This window comes from Acipenser ruthenus, chromosome 25, assembly GCF_902713425.1.
Source record: "Acipenser ruthenus chromosome 25, fAciRut3.2 maternal haplotype, whole genome shotgun sequence".
Taxonomy (NCBI): Eukaryota; Metazoa; Chordata; class Actinopteri; order Acipenseriformes; family Acipenseridae; genus Acipenser; species Acipenser ruthenus.
Window position 1 is genome coordinate 29,114,569 of NC_081213.1, and position 18,790 is coordinate 29,133,358.

The window sequence follows — 18,790 nt, forward strand, 5'->3', positions numbered from 1 at the left end:
ACAACGATTCTAAACCGGAACGTGCCTGAAGGAATCAACTGTAGTTCTCTTTTATAGCGGTTTAAAATGTATCTAAAAGTATATACGGGTGTTTGCAATAATTTAATCACAGACGTAGAAATATAACCAAGATTCATGACGACCATTGTATTGATAGAGCAGTTGTTTAAATAAAAGAGCAGCGTCAGTTTTGGAAATATCACATTTTATATTTGTGTCAGTTTTTAGTTAAGTAAATTGGAAAATTACAAGCGGTGTGTATTTCAGTATGCTAACGTGACGTTTTTCAGCAGGTTTCATTTGATTTTATGAAGCAGAATTAGTTAACACTCAATTCAACACCTCGACAGCAGTTCTACTAAATGTCCACACGAGGGCAGCATTGGATAGGAAATGAAAGCTAAAGCCTCGTCTGTCTCCCTGAAGTTCGCTACCAATTGTAAAGAGCAGAGGACAGCTCAGCCGGAGGCGTGTGTCTGTGTGAAACGACTTTATTTCATGTGATAAGTTTGTGGAAGAAGGACGCCATGTGAGGAGGCGTTTGCTCTTGTTTTACACAGACTACGAGGGACAGCGCTCGTTAAACCAGGTGAGTGCATCTCGTTTACTTTGTTTATTATTCAGTGCAGCGGTTGTTTTTGAATCCCGCATTTTTAATAACAAATGGCCGTCCGGACCCGCTTGTGACTGTTTGCTGAGTGGCTTTTAATAATGTGTTTGTCTTTGTGAGCTCTGATCAGCAGGGTGCGGTTTGACGGGGGTGTGATTCCCCCGGCTATATTGACTGGGGGTCATCTTTATTGTTTATAATCGTACGTTGTTATTGCCTTTTAGCTCTTGAGCATAATAATCTCAATCCCGTTTGAAATGACACTAAGTGCATTTGCATGGTGGCAGATGAGGGATGTCGCTTCACTCGAGGCTTGTGTACTGATGAAGATGTAGTTTCAGTGTTTAATGCTCATCCCCTCATTGTGTGTCTGTGTGTGTTCTTGTCTCTTGCCTGTCCTGTGAGGATGAAGATGTAGTTTCAGTGTTTAATGCTCATCCCCTCACTGTGTATGTTCTTGTCTCTTGACAGGTCTGTGAGGATGAGAAGGTCTCCACAGTCTGGAGTCTGGTCTCTGACAGGCTCAACATACCTGTCAATCAACAGGGACTCCTCTACAAAGGCAAGGCGCTGGCAGGTAGGCTGAACAGCACAGCACAGCACAGCACAGCACAGCACAGCTCACCCCTCCTCTCACCCCTCGCCTCATCCCTCCTCTCACTCCTCGCCTCACCCCGGGTCAGTGTGGCACAGCCTGCCTGCTCTTCTGAACAAACACTTCAGCCCTGCCGACGCAGTGAGAGTCTGGAGCAGCAACACAAGGTAACCTGAACACAAACACACACACACACACAGACACACACAAACACACACACAGTGAGAGGCTGGAGCAGCTACACAAGGTAAATTGAACACAATAAACACGGCTACACACACAATCCTAGCTGCAGCAGATGTACAATGTTATACAGACACACACAGACACAGCTGTACAGTGACACAGAGACGCACACACAATCACAGCTGCAGCATACACACTCTGAAATGCAGGTGTAGAGCAGCGTGTAGTTGTGACTCTGTGTCTCTCTCCTCCCCCTCTCCTCTCCTCTCCTTACTTTGTTTAAAAGAATAGAAGCACACCCAGTGAGCAAGGCATTGAGCAGCCCCACATCCCGCTTCACAATACCGCTACATATTGACTGACTGTTTGCATTGTGTGTGTTTGGTAAGACAAACCACATTTTCTACTTCTACTTTCTACGATTGGGCAAGTCAGCGGTTGTTTGATAACAGAACATAAAACATCACAGAGCGGGTTGAACTGCATTGCTGCAAATCAAGGCCCTTTAAAATGTGTACCTTCCCAGCTCAGGTATTGCTGAGGTAAAGAGACACTTCCTACAGGAGGACAGGACGTTGTCAAGGAGGGGATGTCGTCACGTGTCCTGAGGGCTTTCTTAAAAACATTGTTTTATTATTTCTAAGCGTACGTTGTTATTGCCTTTTAGCTCTTGAGCATAATAATCTCAATCCCGTTTGAAATGACACTAAGTGCATTTGCATGGTGGCAGATGAGGGATGTCGCTTCACTCGAGGCGTGCGTACTGATGAAGATGTAGTTTCAGTGTTTAATGGTTATCCCCTCACTGTGTGTGTGTGTGTGTGTGTGTGTGTGTGTGTGTTCTTGTCTCTCGCCTGTCCAGTGAGGATGAAGATGTAGTTTCAGTGTTTAATGCTCATCCCCTCACTGTGTGTTTGTGTGTTCTTGTCTCGACAGGTCTGTGAGGATGAGAAGGTCTCCACAGTCTGGAGTCTGGTCTCTGACAGGCTCAACATACCTGTCAATCAACAGGGACTCCTCTACAAAGGCAAGGCGCTGGCAGGTAGGCTGAACAGCACAGCACAGCACAGCACAGCTCAGCACTCAGTTAAAAAGGATGCATGTTATTCTACATATATCTATTAACAGTAACACCTGCAAACAAAGTGTTTTCAATCTTTTATCATCTTTGAGTTGCATGAAGTGTTTTAACCCTATGCTGCCTACGGGGAATAAACATATCCGGTCATAAACATGATGCCTTTCTGTTTAAACACTTGTAGTTTTGGAACCTTAAATCAGAAATGAAAACCCAATACACCTACAGAAAGGCATTAAGTAGATCTTTCCATTGATGTAATTTATTTTGTTGTGGGGTGATTTTATTTTTATTTTCATATGAGCTACACCTCCCCAAAAATTATCGAAATATGAAAAATAATAAATAATATTTTAAAAAATTTTTCAATTTCAACCTCTTTCCAAGAGTTATATATATATATAAAAAAACTAGAGTATATTGTAGCTGCACAATTTTCCAAGGAATTCAAATCTGAAATCAGAATTGAAATATCTTGCACAGTTGCAGAGCTAGATAAGGTTTTGCAATGCCTAGTATTTTACAAAAATCAACCTCCGAAATGGCAAAGGCAGACCAGGATTAAAACTTGGCAAAAAGTGAGACTGGAAACACTGTTGCCCTGTTTGAGATACAATTATATTTCAGTATAAAAATAAAGAAACAACACACAAGTTATCAAGTAAAATGTTTAATTTTTTTATTTGGAAAAAAAAGTATATTACAAATAAAACTTTGAAATTAAGAATTTTATTTGGGAGGGAGGGAGACAAAAAAAATAAAACGTTCCATATTGTGCTGTATATATTTATTATCAAAACTACCCTGCAGTTGAAGTGCTGGACTGGGGCTCCTCCAGATCACTCTCCTCCTCCTCATCATCCTCCTGCAGCAGCTCTTCATCAGGGAGGTCCTCCTCCATGGCGTACATGCCCTCGATCTCTTCCTCAGTCAGGGCCCTCCTCCTCTTCAGTGACTGAACCACATGCTAGAGCTGATTGTCTCCATCCATTTTGTGGCTTTCACACACCCACATAAAACATTAAAATAAATACCAATTAATAATAATAATATTAATACTAATATTAATATTCTGCTCCATCCTTTTTCACACACATAAAACAGTAAACAAGTAATAAAATACATGGCTAAATAATAATAGTGACAACAGCTAAATAATGTTTTCTGTTTACACACAGTAAACGAGTAATAAAATACATGGCTAAATAATAACTACAGCTAAATGTCTTTGTTTTTTACATAGGCTACATACACAACGTAAAAATAAAAACTAAACAAGGTGTTTCTCATTCTTTTACACATCGAATAAAAAGTTAAAAAATAATAGATGCATAATTCAATAATAACGACTACAGAGAAATAATGAATCGACTAGAAAAAGTAAAACACAGACGTACACAAACGCCTAACTTTGCATCACATGCGATAGACCTGTTAGTTTTGCCTTCTCTCCTGAGGAAAAACAAGTCTAAAATAAAACCGTATGTGAAACTAACTATAAGAAAGATGTTTAACAAAACAAACAAACAAAACAAAACGTGGTGTTGGTACAGTAGCTCCTCTCGTCTACAGCAGTCATGAAGTTAGCCCTGCCCAGCAAGCAAGCGCACACACAAGAGACACAGCGAAAACAAAACAAAAATAAACACTGCAGATGTACTCAGCACAAAAAAACAATATCAAGTTGAAAAAAACAACAACAACAATATGGTTAATTAGCCCAAGTACCTCCCGTTTAGATGATATATAGATTAGCACTCTTGGGATTGTAAAACTGGAGATACAGAGCTTCGACTCTGCTGTGCACTCAGTCACAATGGCGCCAGCAGAGACTCGCCCTTGTAATCAAAATATTATATGTCCCGCCCACCCTAGCCCTAAACCAATGGTATCATGACAAGCCCCGTAGTCATGGCTATGACTCATACTTTAAAAAAACAAAATTGCTGATTGGACGGCAGAGATATGACGTGTTTTGTCATCGTAACAAAAGTTATGAAATTACACCGAGTCAGCAGCTGAGAGTTAATCTACCTGGTCTTGAATCTCTCCTGTTTCTCCCCCTCCCTCTCTCTCTCTCTCTCAGATGAGCACAGACTGTCACACGACTCCATCGCTCCCGATTCCAAGCTGAACTCGTTGTGACGCCCCCAACAGAGAAAGTGTCACCCTCGCAAGAACAGCACTCCCTGTGTCACCCCTCCTCTCAGACCTCACCCCTCACCCTCGCCTCACCCCTCCTGTCACACCTCACCCCTCGCCACACCCCTCCTCTCACACCTCACCCCTCCTCTCACCCATCGCCTCAACCCTCCTGTCACCCCTCGCCCCTCCTCTCACCCCTCGCCTAACCCCTCCTCTCACGCCTCGCCTCACCCCGGGTCAGTGTGGCACAGCCTGCCTGCTCTTCTGAACAAACACTTCAGCCCTGCCGATGCAGTGAGAGTCTGGAGCAGCAACACAAGGTAACCTGAACACAATACACACACACACACACACACAGTGAGAGTCTGGAGCAGCTACACAAGGTAACCTGAACACAATAAACACTGCTACACACACAATCCTAGCTGCAGCACATGCACAGTGTGATACAGACACACACAGACACAGCTGTACAGTGACACAGACGCACACACAATCACAGCTGCAGCACACACACTCTGAAATGCAGGTGTAGAGCAGCGTGTAGTTGTGACTCTGTGTCTCTCCCTCTGCCTCTCTCTCAGGATTACGAGCGGAGGCTGCGCTTGTTGAGCCTGGATGATATGGAGCGGCTGGCGACTCGCATGCTTCACCCTGAGGCTGTGGAGTGCATGGAGCTGTCCTTCCTGGACTGAGGAATACTGCTGCTGCCCTCTCCACCTCTCCCTTCTCTTCTCCCCTCTCCCCTCTCTCCTCTCCTCTTTACTCTCTCCTCCCCCTCTCCTCTCCTCTCCTTACTTTGTTTAAAAGAATAGAAGCACACCCAGTGAGCAAGGCATTGAGCAGCCCCACATCCCGCTTCACAATACCGCTACATATTGACTGACTGTTTGCATTGTGTGTGTTTGGTGAGACAAACCACATTTTCTACTTTCTGCTATTTTAAAAGGAGCCCAGTTTGGTGCAGGAGGCTTGTGGGTAACAGAGTGTGTTTTTGCTGGGGACTGCAGCCCTTCCATTACCATTGCTCGTAGAGGGGAGATTGTTTTACTTTCAAGCCTTTTTCTTTAATAAATCCGGACGTTTGGAAATACATACTGTGTGGGCGTTTCCCTTCTTCATGGCTCCATGCAGCATCCTGTCACACAACAAGTCCTGAAAGAGGATCTATACATATTTATTCTCAATCACCAGGCAGTAATCGCAGCTACAATACAGACACACAACGTGTCACTTTTATTGGCTGAAACTTTAAACTACGACTAGAAGCCTCTGAAGCCTTTTCATGGCCCTCCACCTGTCCTTGATCAGAATGCTGTCCTTCCTCTAAGGGGTCGCTTTCCATGCTAATCTTCCGTTTCCTCTGCAGAAAGGACAGGACAGTGTTCACAGAGCTCCCTTCACTCCCGCAAAGCCAAGACATCCAGGCTCTTGTGCTGCTTTGCTCCCCAGCGCCCGAGTGCTTGCTGGTAGTGCTGAGGCACGCTCACCCTGAACAGCAGCGCTAGCTTTGTCTATTGAGGAAGGCTTGGCGCTCCCGTTGGTTCATCAGTAATAATGATTTAGTGGAGACAGTACAGTGCTCGGGGGGGGATGAAAGTTTACATCAGAATAGAAACTTTGCACAAAGTCAACCTGCTGGAAGTGGAATCATTTCTGCTGCGCAGCTTCAGATTCCACAGCTTGACGAGGAACACAATATAAAAAACACATGTTCCTCTGGAAGCCACACAGTTATTATATATATGATTAGTGTTAACACTCATAGCATTGACCTGGTATCCCTGGTATTTACCTCCGAGCCCTGCTGTGTAACAGGGGTGTTTCATAATCCCTCCTCTCTTCAGTGGCATGAAAGACTGCAACTGTGCAGTCAGCGCCAGGATTCTCAACTCCTGCAGTGCGACCTCTGACAAGGGAAGTGAACCTCATATACAAGGTTAGACAACAAGGCAGTCACAAGCAGACAGGTGGTGCAGTGGGCTAGTTCACTAGCATGCTGTGCTGCTTACCTTGGGGGACTGAGTTCAAATCCAGGTGAGTTCCTCCTTTGTTTTCAAAGACTTGGTTAATTTCTTATATAAGACAATGAAAAAGCAGACTACTCCGTGGAAGTAAGATGGACTGGGTTCAAATCCAGGCGAGTTCTTTGCTTGTTTCAAAGAATGTGTTAATTGAGCTCATATATAGTGTGAACCAAAGCTTTCCTGTGGGAGCTGGTGGCGCAGTGGCTATGCTGATGGCCTTCTCTCCCTGAAGACGGTGGTTCGAATCCTGGTCCCGGAGGCGAGTTCCTGAGGTAAGTAATGCTGTTGGTTGTGAGTCATGGTGGTGGTTGTAAATCTGGGTGTTGACTGTAAGTAATGATGCAGGTTGTAACTAACGATGTTGGTTGTGTCTCCACAGACGGAGGAGGGCCGTGTGCCCTGAAGAGGAGCCGGAAGAGGATGAAGAGGGGGCTGGGGCCCCCGGCCGTGGGGGGAGTGGAAGATGGGGGTGTTGGTACCAGAGAGGAGGAAAAGAAGGAGGTGGTGTAAACATGGGGGAGCAGGCAGGCAGGGATATTCCTTTTGCCCTGACAGGGAGCGTTAAAGATATCTTATGTCCTATAATCATCTCTAGAGCTCAGCTGATCGGGCCCATTGCAGGGCAAAAGGCAAGGTAACATCCCTGCCTGCTCCCCCATGTTCACACCTCCTGCTTTTCCTTCCCCCATGGTACCAACACCCCTGTCTTCCACTCCCCCCGCGGCCGGGGGCCCAAGCCCCCTCTTCATCCTCTTCCGGCTCCTCTTCAGGGCACACGGCCCTCCTCCGTCTGTGGAGACACAACCAACATCGTTAGTTACAACCTGCATCATTACTTACAGTCGACACCCAGATTTACAACCACCACCATGACTCACAACCAACAGCATTACTTACCTCAGGAACTCGCCTCCAGGACCAGGATTCGAACCACCGTCTTCAGGGAGAGAAGGCCATCAGCATAGCCACTGCGCCACCAGCTCCCACAGGAAAGCTTTGGTTCACACTATATATGAGCTCAATTAACACATTCTTTGAAACAAGCAAAGAACTCGCCTGGATTTGAACCCAGTCCATCTTACTTCCACGGAGTAGTCTGCTTTTTCATTGTCTTATATAAGAAATTAACCAAGTCATTGAAAACAAACAAGGAACTCACCGGGATTTGATCCCAGTCCCACAATGTGGGCAGCACAGCATGCTAGTGAACTAGCCCACTGCACCACCTGTCTGCTCGTGACAACCCAGCTTTGCACAGAAGCCCTTATATCATCCTCTTTATATTATTTGTATGCTTAGACCACTGACCCCTTGTCCTATTACGTAAACACAAGTCTATCAAAATAGGTAAAGTGTTTGAAAATGAAAAGGAAACACCTGCTCTGGGTTTGAACCCGCTACCCAGGGAATCACGGGTCTCTGCTCTACCAACAGAGCTATCCAGCCGACTGGTGCTGATGTTGTTTGAAACACATTATTACATTGTGTGGTGAGGACCTGGGGGCGAAGAGGTGATTCTTAGCTTTGTTTAATTTGTGATGAACTGGATTCAAAACCAAACCTTATAAACAGGTAAGTTTAACAATATTTTTGAAATCAATAAATTAACACTTGTGCTTTACATGTGTCTTGAACCAACAACCTTGGAAGTCAGAATCCAGTGCTCTACCACCTGTGCTAGCCAGAGAGCTACTCTGTCCTGCTGCCAAATGACCTCCAGTACATTAACTAATGATTTGTACAAAATGTATATCACTCCATTGGAAATATCCAATAAAAGAGTCACTTCTATCATGTCTTTGACAGATGCAAACTACAAGGTGCTGTGAAAACAGAAGATTTCAATCTGTATCCTGGATATGATCCCAGTCTCTCAAGGGAAAGAGCATTTAAGCACAGGGACTGACCCCACTGCACCACCTAGCAGCTGTCCCTGAAGTTAGATTTACATTGCCTACAAGGTAAAATAACCAACTTGAAAAAAAAAAAACAAGAAAAACATGCACGTTGCACGGGGTTTGAACCACCAACCCTGGGAATCAGGGCCCTGTGCTCTCCCAACTGAGCCATCCTACCAGCTGTACTGCTGCAGTCATTTGTGACTTGAACTGGACTAATGATCTGTACAACATGGAGGTGATTACTGCCTTGAAAATATCCAATAAAAGAGTCACTTCTGTTGTATCTGACAGATTCAAACAAACAGACGCCGTGGAGAAACAAAACAAGCACACAACACAAGACTTCAAACACAACGCTGGTGTTTACTTATCAATTCTTTTTTAAAGTCTCTTAATCAGAGAACACCAGTCATGCTGTGCCATTGAATTGTGGGTCTGGTTTTAAACTCAGTTCACTTGTCCTGTGAACTGGCTTTGAACCCAGACCTCCAAGGTGAAAGGCAGGCAAAGCTAGTGAACTAGCCCACTCCACCACCTGACTGCTTGTGACAAACCAGCACTCTAACCTGGTATATGAGATTCACTTCCCTTGTCAGAGACTGCACACGCATGCTGAGTTGCATGCCACTGAAGAGAGGAGGGATTATCAAACCCAACCCTATTATACGGCAGCTCTATAAGGTAAATGAAACAATATTTCTGAAAATGAGGGGAAAAAAAACATAACTTGTGTTTCATGTGGGACTTGAAACAGCTGTTAAGAGAATCTGAAGCCGATACGCTACCAACTACACCAATCAGAAAGCTCTCAAAGCACCTCAGATGCTCCCCAGTATTTGAATTCTTCATGAGTGCAGCTGAGGGGTTGCAAGGATGCTGAAATAGACCAGCAGCTCAGACCCCCTACTGAGTTTACCTTTAACATTACTTTGTTTTTTGACAAAAAAAAAATAGAACATTGAAACGCACTAGGATGTAAACAATGGACTAATAAACCAATAACTCGAACATTTAATAATACAAAATAATAAAATCAGTGTGAAATGAATGAAAAACGACTTAGGCATACTTGCAGCACAGCCAAGGGGCAGACTCAGCACTTTGTATTCTAACACCTCATCTGAATTGTAGCATTTTATCATGTTTCTCACATGTAAAAATGTTGCATTTAATTCATTGAATTTTTTTTATGAGGATGTTAGTGTAAGCTGGGTTGGTGTCCTTGCCCTCCCCTCTCCCCTCTCCCCTCTCCTCTCTCCCCTCTCCCCTCTCCTCTACACTCTCATCTCCCCTCTCCTCTTGCCCCTCGCTGTGTGTTTCTGAAGCTGTTTCTTTGCTCTCGATATTAACCCCGTCCTGACTGTCTCATGCAGGTGCAGCACGGGCTGACAGATGAGGTTCAGCAGCTGGAAGGCACCATGACTGCTCTGAAGCAGAAACGTGCCCAATCACAGTGAGTCTCTCCCCCCAGCACCCTCTTCCCCTCCTCCCCTCGCTGTGTGTTTCTGAAGAAGAAACATGCCCAATCACAGTGAGTCAGTCTTTGTCAGTCTGCAGTGAGGCTGGTTCAGTGTTGCTCTGGGATTAATGTCCATTTCCTCTCCAGGGACGTCCTGCATGCTCTGTCCCAGCAGCTGACTCGTATCGAGGAGGACATCGCCTGCAAGACCAGCTCCCTGTCCCTGGAGAGACGTAGCCTGGACACACGGAGCAAACTGATCGTCCCACCAGAGAAACAAGTCCCTGAAACTGACACCTTCAACCGCACCCTGAGCCCTGTCAAGAGCCGCCAGCTGGAGCTCGCTTGACAGCTCCGCCTCCCCATGAAATAAAGAAAGAGATCAATAAATATTTGTTCTGTAAAATCATGCTTGTTCAGCACTGGGACTCTGTAATGAATGCACTAAAGTACATTTGTTAGAGTTTTAAATATTATGAATCTGTGTCATACACTGTGATCACGTTAAGTGTTAATAGAGGCTGACATCACACACAATCCATCTGTCTTATAAATGACATCACACACAATCTGTCTGCCTTATAAATGACATCACATACAATCCGTCTTATAAATGACATCACACACAATCCGTCTGTTTTATAAATGACATCACACACAATCCGTCAATCATACGTTGTTATTGCCTTTTAGCTCTTGAGCATAATAATCTCAATCCCGTTTGAAATGACACTAAGTGCATTTGCATGGTGCAGATGAGGGATGTCGCTTCACTCGAGGCTTGCGTACTGATGAAGATGTAGTTTCAGTGTTTAATGCTCATCCCCTCACTGTGTGTGTTCTTGTCTCTCGCCTGTCCTGTGAGGATGAAGATGTAGTTTCAGTGTTTAATGCTCATCCCCTCAGTGTGTGTCTGTGTGTTCTTGTCTCTTGACAGGTCAGTGAGGTGTTAATACAATTCCATTATTGATTGAATCTGCTTTTCAAATGCTTGGTGTTTCAAACCGGCTTTAAAATAACCTTCAACAATCATTTAAAACATGAGGCTCTTTCACAAATCACTGTGAGGGCAATGAGGAAGTGAATACGAAACTACCATGAAACTCCTCCACTAAATAAACACATTACAAAACAGAAACAAATAGACGTGCGCATTGAAAACAGAAGGACGCATTGTAGGCATTTCAAAATGAAATATAATGAGCCTCTCCGGGACCCGTCAGGACACAGCGGCGAGCGCTTAACCGCAACATTACTGGACAAGCCCGGCGGCTGACCGCCCCCAGCGGCGTCCCGAGGAGCTCGCAGGATTTCCAGCGCTTCACCTGGTCTCTAGTTTCCAGCGTCCTCGCTGATCCACACAAACCTAACGACTCGTTCTCTTCATCTGACGTGAAAGCGCACAACGCGTCTCTTTATAGACCTGGCAGCGGTGACGTCATAAGAACACCACCCACCTCCCCTCATGTGATAGGCTGCTTCTGTTCTGCTTTTCAGCCAATCGGCCATGCAGGGCGTCTTTCCCCCGAGTTAACATCGTGACTGTGAAATTGTGTGTGCCTTTGTGTGTTCATGTTACTCTGTGTTCATGTTAGTCCCTCGTCTCTGTAAGCGCTCAGTCCCGTCCCCATTGTCTTAAACAAGCAACGGTACATCGCATCTCCTCTTCAGTCACTGCGTGTAAACTGGAGCACGTGAAGCGTCCTGTCTCCAACGCCATAGAGTTCACACAAACTGTCTGCAAATTAAAAAAAAAAACTGTTATATTAAAACAACCCTCTGTGAAGCACTGACACGAACGATTCTTTGTGTTAAACTTAATGCAATTCCATCAGCTACACTCGTTCATCTGCAATTCAAATGTTTGCTGACTTCAAAACAATACACGGGTCCAAATTCAGATTTCAAAATACATTTTAAAAAAGGTTTTTGAGTGGGTGCGGAGCCAAAGCGCAGGCAAGCAGGCAGTGAGGCACACTGCCCCCTCCCGTGGACACACACCGCTACTACAGCCAGAGGGGAATGTGACGCTGGGAGTCCTAGCAACACTGCAGCCGTATTAATGACGTGTGTTATTATTATTATTATTATTATTATTATTATTATGATGATGATGATGTTTGTAGGAATCACGATTTCTGTGATTTATGACTCATGCTGTGTAGGGCGTCTCGTATTTTTATCAGAGCGATGTCATTTTTCACAGTTTTGGTCGCTCAGCTTTCACGGGCAGTTTCCCTTCCCAAGCTCCAGAGGTTCACAGTGAAAACTGCGAACGCTATCTTCACAAACAGCGACAGACGGGCCAATCGGGGCGGGGACGTCACAAACGCGCTCGAGTCATGCGGAGCCGCCGCCACGGAGGCGCTCGGCTCCCTCCAGTGGACACGCAGCGGTACTGCAGACGGGAGGCGCTGGAAGATTATTTGATGAATTCCTTACCGATGCGGCTATCTCGTGGAGAGAAAGTGGAACGGTTACGTCATGTCCTAAACAATCTGATTGGATAAAAGACAAGTCACAAATTAAGTGACTTCTGATTGGCGAACGCATTTAGCGAATCAAAAGTTAGAAATGCGTTACCTAATTTGTATAGACCCTATGGCTGTCCAAGGTGCGCACCTGTTTAAAAATATACATTTATTATTAATAAAACATTTTTTTAGTACACGTGTCCACGTCAGTATTTTAATAATATTATATTTTCATGCTTTTAGTGAAGAATTGTTTTACTATCAGTCATATTTTAAAACGGGCAGTTTCGAAATAACCAAAGTAAACAACGATTCTAAACCGGAACGTGCCTGAAGGAATCAACTGTAGTTCTCTTTTATAGCGGTTTAAAATGTATCTGAAAGTATATACGGGTGTTTGCAATAATTTAATCACAGACGTAGATGCGTGTGTATTTCAGTATGCTAACGTGACGTTTTTCAGCAGGTTTCATTTGATTTTATGAAGCAGAATTAGTTAACACTCAATTCAACACCTCGACAGCAGTTCTACTAAATGTCCACACGAGGGCAGCATTGGATAGGAAATGAAAGCTAAAGCCTCGTCTGTCTCCCTGAAGTTCGCTACCAATTGTAAAGAGCAGAGGACAGCTCAGCCGGAGGCGTGTGTCTGTGTGAAACGACTTTATTTCATGTGATAAGTTTGTGGAAGAAGGACGCCATGTGAGGAGGCGTTTGCTCTTGTTTTACACAGACTACGAGGGACAGCGCTCGTTAAACCAGGTGAGTGCATCTCGTTTACTTTGTTTATTATTCAGTGCAGTGGTTGTTTTTGAATCCCGCATTTGTAATAACAAATGGCCGTCCGGACCCGCTTGTGACTGTTTGCTGAGTGGCTTTTAATAATGTGTTTGTCTTTGTGAGCTCTGATCAGCAGGGTGCGGTTTCCCCGGCTATATTGACTGGGGGTCATCTTTATTGTTTATAATCGTACGTTGTTATTGCCTTTTAGCTCTTGAGCATAATAATCTCAATCCCGTTTGAAATGACACTAAGTGCATTTGCATGGTGGCAGATGAGGGATGTCGCTTCACTCGAGGCTTGTGTACTGATGAAGATGTAGTTTCAGTGTTTAATGGTTATCCCCTCACTGTGTGTGTGTGTGTGTGTCTCTGTGTGTGTGTGTGTGTGTCTCTGTGTGTGTGTGTGTGTGTGTGTGTGTTTGTGTGTTCTTGTCTCTCGCCTGTCCTGTGAGGATGAAGATGTAGTTTCAGTGTTTAATGCTCATCCCCTCACTGTGTGTCTGTGTGTTCTTGTCTCTTGACAGGTCTGTGAGGATGAGAAGGTCTCCACAGTCTGGAGTCTGGTCTCTGACAGGCTCAACATACCTGTCAATCAACAGGGACTCCTCTACAAAGGCAAGGCGCTGGCAGGTAGGCTGAACAGCACAGCACAGCACAGCTCACCCCTCCTCTCACCCCTCGCCTCACCCCTCCTCTCACTCCTCGCCTCACCCCGGGTCAGTGTGGCACAGCCTGCCTGCTCTTCTGAACAAACACTTCAGCCCTGCCGACGCAATGAGAGTCTGGAGCAGCAACACGAGGTAACCTGAACACAAACACACACACTGCTATACACACACACACACAGACACACACAAACACACACACAGTGAGAGGCTGGAGCAGCTACACAAGGTAAATTGAACACAATAAACACGGCTACACACACAATCCTAGCTGCAGCAGATGTACAATGTTATACAGACACACACAGACACAGCTGTACAGTGACACAGAGACGCACACACAATCACAGCTGCAGCATACACACTCTGAAATGCAGGTGTAGAGCAGCGTGTAGTTGTGACTCTGTGTCTCTCTCCTCCCCCTCTCCTCTCCTCTCCTTACTTTGTTTAAAAGAATAGAAGCACACCCAGTGAGCAAGGCATTGAGCAGCCCCACATCCCGCTTCACAATACCGCTACATATTGACTGACTGTTTGCATTGTGTGTGTTTGGTAAGACAAACCACATTTTCTACTTCTACTTTCTACGATTGGGCAAGTCAGCGGTTGTTTGATAACAGAACATAAAACATCACAGAGCGGGTTGAACTGCATTGCTGCAAATCAAGGCCCTTTAAAATGTGTACCTTCCCAGCTCAGGTATTGCTGAGGTAAAGAGACACTTCCTACAGGAGGACAGGACGTTGTCAAGGAGGGGATGTCGTCACGTGTCCTGAGGGCTTTCTTAAAAACATTGTTTTATTATTTCTAAGCGTACGTTGTTATTGCCTTTTAGCTCTTGAGCATAATAATCTCAATCCCGTTTGAAATGACACTAAGTGCATTTGCATGGTGGCAGATGAGGGATGTCGCTTCACTCGAGGCGTGCGTACTGATGAAGATGTAGTTTCAGTGTTTAATGGTTATCCCCTCACTGTGTGTGTGTGTGTGTGTGTGTGTGTGTGTGTGTTCTTGTCTCTCGCCTGTCCAGTGAGGATGAAGATGTAGTTTCAGTGTTTAATGCTCATCCCCTCACTGTGTGTTTGTGTGTTCTTGTCTCGACAGGTCTGTGAGGATGAGAAGGTCTCCACAGTCTGGAGTCTGGTCTCTGACAGGCTCAACATACCTGTCAATCAACAGGGACTCCTCTACAAAGGCAAGGCGCTGGCAGGTAGGCTGAACAGCACAGCACAGCACAGCACAGCTCAGCACTCAGTTAAAAAGGATGCATGTTATTCTACATATATCTATTAACAGTAACACCTGCAAACAAAGTGTTTTCAATCTTTTATCATCTTTGAGTTGCATGAAGTGTTTTAACCCTATGCTGCCTACGGGGAATAAACATATCCGGTCATAAACATGATGCCTTTCTGTTTAAACACTTGTAGTTTTGGAACCTTAAATCAGAAATGAAAACCCAATACACCTACAGAAAGGCATTAAGTAGATCTTTCCATTGATGTAATTTATTTTGTTGTGGGGTGATTTTATTTTTATTTTCATATGAGCTACACCTCCCCAAAAATTATCGAAATATGAAAAATAATAAATAATATTTTAACAAATTTTTCAATTTCAACCTCTTTCCAAGAGTTATATATATATATAAAAAAACTAGAGTATATTGTAGCTGCACAATTTTCCAAGGAATTCAAATCTGAAATCAGAATTGAAATATCTTGCACAGTTGCAGAGCTAGATAAGGTTTTGCAATGCCTAGTATTTTACAAAAATCAACCTCCGAAATGGCAAAGGCAGACCAGGATTAAAACTTGGCAAAAAGTGAGACTGGAAACACTGTTGCCCTGTTTGAGATACAATTATATTTCAGTATAAAAATAAAGAAACAACACACAAGTTATCAAGTAAAATGTTTAATTTTTTTATTTGGAAAAAAAAGTATATTACAAATAAAACTTTGAAATTAAGAATTTTATTTGGGAGGGAGGGAGACAAAAAAAATAAAACGTTCCATATTGTGCTGTATATATTTATTATCAAAACTACCCTGCAGTTGAAGTGCTGGACTGGGGCTCCTCCAGATCACTCTCCTCCTCCTCCTCATCCTCCTGCAGCAGCTCTTCATCAGGGAGGTCCTCCTCCATGGCGTACATGCCCTCGATCTCTTCCTCAGTCAGGGCCCTCCTCCTCTTCAGTGACTGAACCACATGCTGGAGCTGATTGTCTCCATCCATTTTCTGGCTTTCAAACACCCACATACAACATTAAAATAAATACCAATTAATAATAATAATATTAATACTAATATTAATATTCTGCTCCATCCTTTTTCACACACATAAAACAGTAAACAAGTAATAAAATACATGGCTAAATAATAATAGTGACAACAGCTAAATAATGTTTTCTGTTTACACACAGTAAACGAGTAATAAAATACATGGCTAAATAATAACTACAGCTAAATGTCTTTGTTTTTTACATAGGCTACATACACAACGTAAAAATAAAAACTAAACAAGGTGTTTCTCATTCTTTTACACATCGAATAAAAAGTTAAAAAATAATAGATGCATAATTCAATAATAACGACTACAGAGAAATAATGAATCGACTAGAAAAAGTAAAACACAGACGTACACAAACGCCTAACTTTGCATCACATGCGATAGACCTGTTAGTTTTGCCTTCTCTCCTGAGGAAAAACAAGTCTAAAATAAAACCGTATGTGAAACTAACTATAAGAAAGATGTTTAACAAAACAAACAAACAAAACAAAACGTGGTGTTGGTACAGTAGCTCCTCTCGTCTACAGCAGTCATGAAGTTAGCCCTGCCCAGCAAGCAAGCACACACACAAGAGACACAGCGAAAACAAAACAAAAATAAACACTGCAGATGTACTCAGCACAAAAAAACAATATCAAGTTGAAAAAAACAACAACAACAATATGGTTAATTAGCCCAAGTACCTCCCGTTTAGATGATATATAGATTAGCACTCTTGGGATTGTAAAACTGGAGATACAGAGCTTCGACTCTGCTGTGCACTCAGTCACAATGGCGCCAGCAGAGACTCGCCCTTGTAATCAAAATATTATATGTCCCGCCCACCCTAGCCCTAAACCAATGGTATCATGACAAGCCCCGTAGTCATGGCTATGACTCATACTTTAAAAAAACAAAATTGCTGATTGGACGGCAGAGATATGACGTGTTTTGTCATCGTAACAAAAGTTATGAAATTACACCGAGTCAGCAGCTGAGAGTTAATCTACCTGGTCTTGAATCTCTCCTGTTTCTCCCCCTCCCTCTCTCTCTCTCTCTCAGATGAGCACAGACTGTCACACGACTCCATCGCTCCCGATTCCAAGCTGAACTCGTTGTGACGCCCCCAACAGAGAAAGTGTCACCCTCGCAAGAACAGCACTCCCTGTGTCACCCCTCCTCTCAGACCTCACCCCTCACCCTCGCCTCACCCCTCCTGTCACACCTCACCCCTCGCCACACCCCTCCTCTCACACCTCACCCCTCCTCTCACCCATCGCCTCAACCCTCCTGTCACCCCTCGCCCCTCCTCTCACCCCTCGCCTAACCCCTCCTCTCACGCCTCGCCTCACCCCGGGTCAGTGTGGCACAGCCTGCCTGCTCTTCTGAACAAACACTTCAGCCCTGCCGACGCAGTGAGAGTCTGGAGCAGCAACACAAGGTAACCTGAACACAATACACACACACACACACAGACACACACACACACACACACACAGTGAGAGTCTGGAGCAGCTACACAAGGTAACCTGAACACAATAAACACTGCTACACACACAATCCTAGCTGCAGCACATGCACAGTGTGATACAGACACACACAGACACAGCTGTACAGTGACACAGACGCACACACAATCACAGCTGCAGCACACACACTCTGAAATGCAGGTGTAGAGCAGCGTGTAGTTGTGACTGTGTCTCTCCCTCTGCCTCTCTTTCAGGATTACGAGCGGAGGCTGCGCTTGTTGAGCCTGGATGATATGGAGCGGCTGGCGACTCGCATGCTTCACCCTGAGGCTGTGGAGTGCATGGAGCTGTCCTTCCTGGACTGAGGAATACTGCTGCTGCCCTCTCCACCTCTCCCTTCTCTTCTCCCCTCTCCCCTCTCTCCTCTCCTCTTTACTCTCTCCTCCCCCTCTCCTCTCCTCTCCTTACTTTGTTTAAAAGAATAGAAGCACACCCAGTGAGCAAGGCATTGAGCAGCCCCACATCCCGCTTCACAATACCGCTACATATTGACTGACTGTTTGCATTGTGTGTGTTTGGTGAGACAAACCACATTTTCTACTTTCTGCTATTTTAAAAGGAGCCCAGTTTGGTGCAGGAGGCTTGTGGGTAACAGAGTGTGTTTTTGCTGGGGACTGCAGCCCTTCCATTACCATTGCTCGTAGAGGGGAGATTGTTTTACTTTCAAGCCTTTTTCTTTAATAAATCCGGACGTTTGGAAATACATACTGTGTGGGCGTTTCCCTTCTTCATGGCTCCATGCAGCATCCTGTCACACAACAAGTCCTGAAAGAGGATCTATACATATTTATTCTCAATCACCAGGCAGTAATCGCAGCTACAATACAGACACACAACGTGTCACTTTTATTGGCTGAAACTTTAAACTACGACTAGAAGCCTCTGAAGCCTTTTCATGGCCCTCCACCTGTCCTTGATCAGAATGCTGTCCTTCCTCTAAGGGGTCGCTTTCCATGCTAATCTTCCGTTTCCTCTGCAGAAAGGACAGGACAGTGTTCACAGAGCTCCCTTCACTCCCGCAAAGCCAAGACATCCAGGCTCTTGTGCTGCTTTGCTCCCCAGCGCCCGA

General features: G+C 44.5%; 1 protein-coding gene across 2 annotated transcripts; it reads left to right on the plus strand.

Moving 5' to 3' along the window:
* The first annotated feature begins 1,084 nt into the window (after nucleotides 1–1,084).
* LOC131701542 (tektin-2-like) lies at nucleotides 1,085–18,426 on the plus strand. Of its 2 annotated transcripts, XM_059000163.1 has the most exons (6): nucleotides 1,085–1,187; nucleotides 2,328–2,433; nucleotides 13,782–14,057; nucleotides 15,027–15,132; nucleotides 17,255–17,633; nucleotides 17,916–18,426. In XM_059000163.1, exons 2-5 carry the CDS (start codon nucleotides 2,338–2,340, stop codon nucleotides 17,311–17,313), a joined length of 537 nt encoding a protein of 178 aa, XP_058856146.1. In that variant the 5' UTR covers nucleotides 1,085–1,187; nucleotides 2,328–2,337; the 3' UTR covers nucleotides 17,314–17,633; nucleotides 17,916–18,426. The 2 variants fall into 2 exon arrangements, with proteins under 2 accessions (XP_058856146.1, XP_058856147.1); XM_059000164.1 differs by lacking the exons at nucleotides 13,782–14,057; nucleotides 15,027–15,132; nucleotides 17,255–17,633; nucleotides 17,916–18,426 and adding exons at nucleotides 9,916–9,995; nucleotides 10,149–10,659 and having other exon boundaries at nucleotides 1,085–2,433.
* Nucleotides 18,427–18,790: the final 364 nt, after the last annotated feature.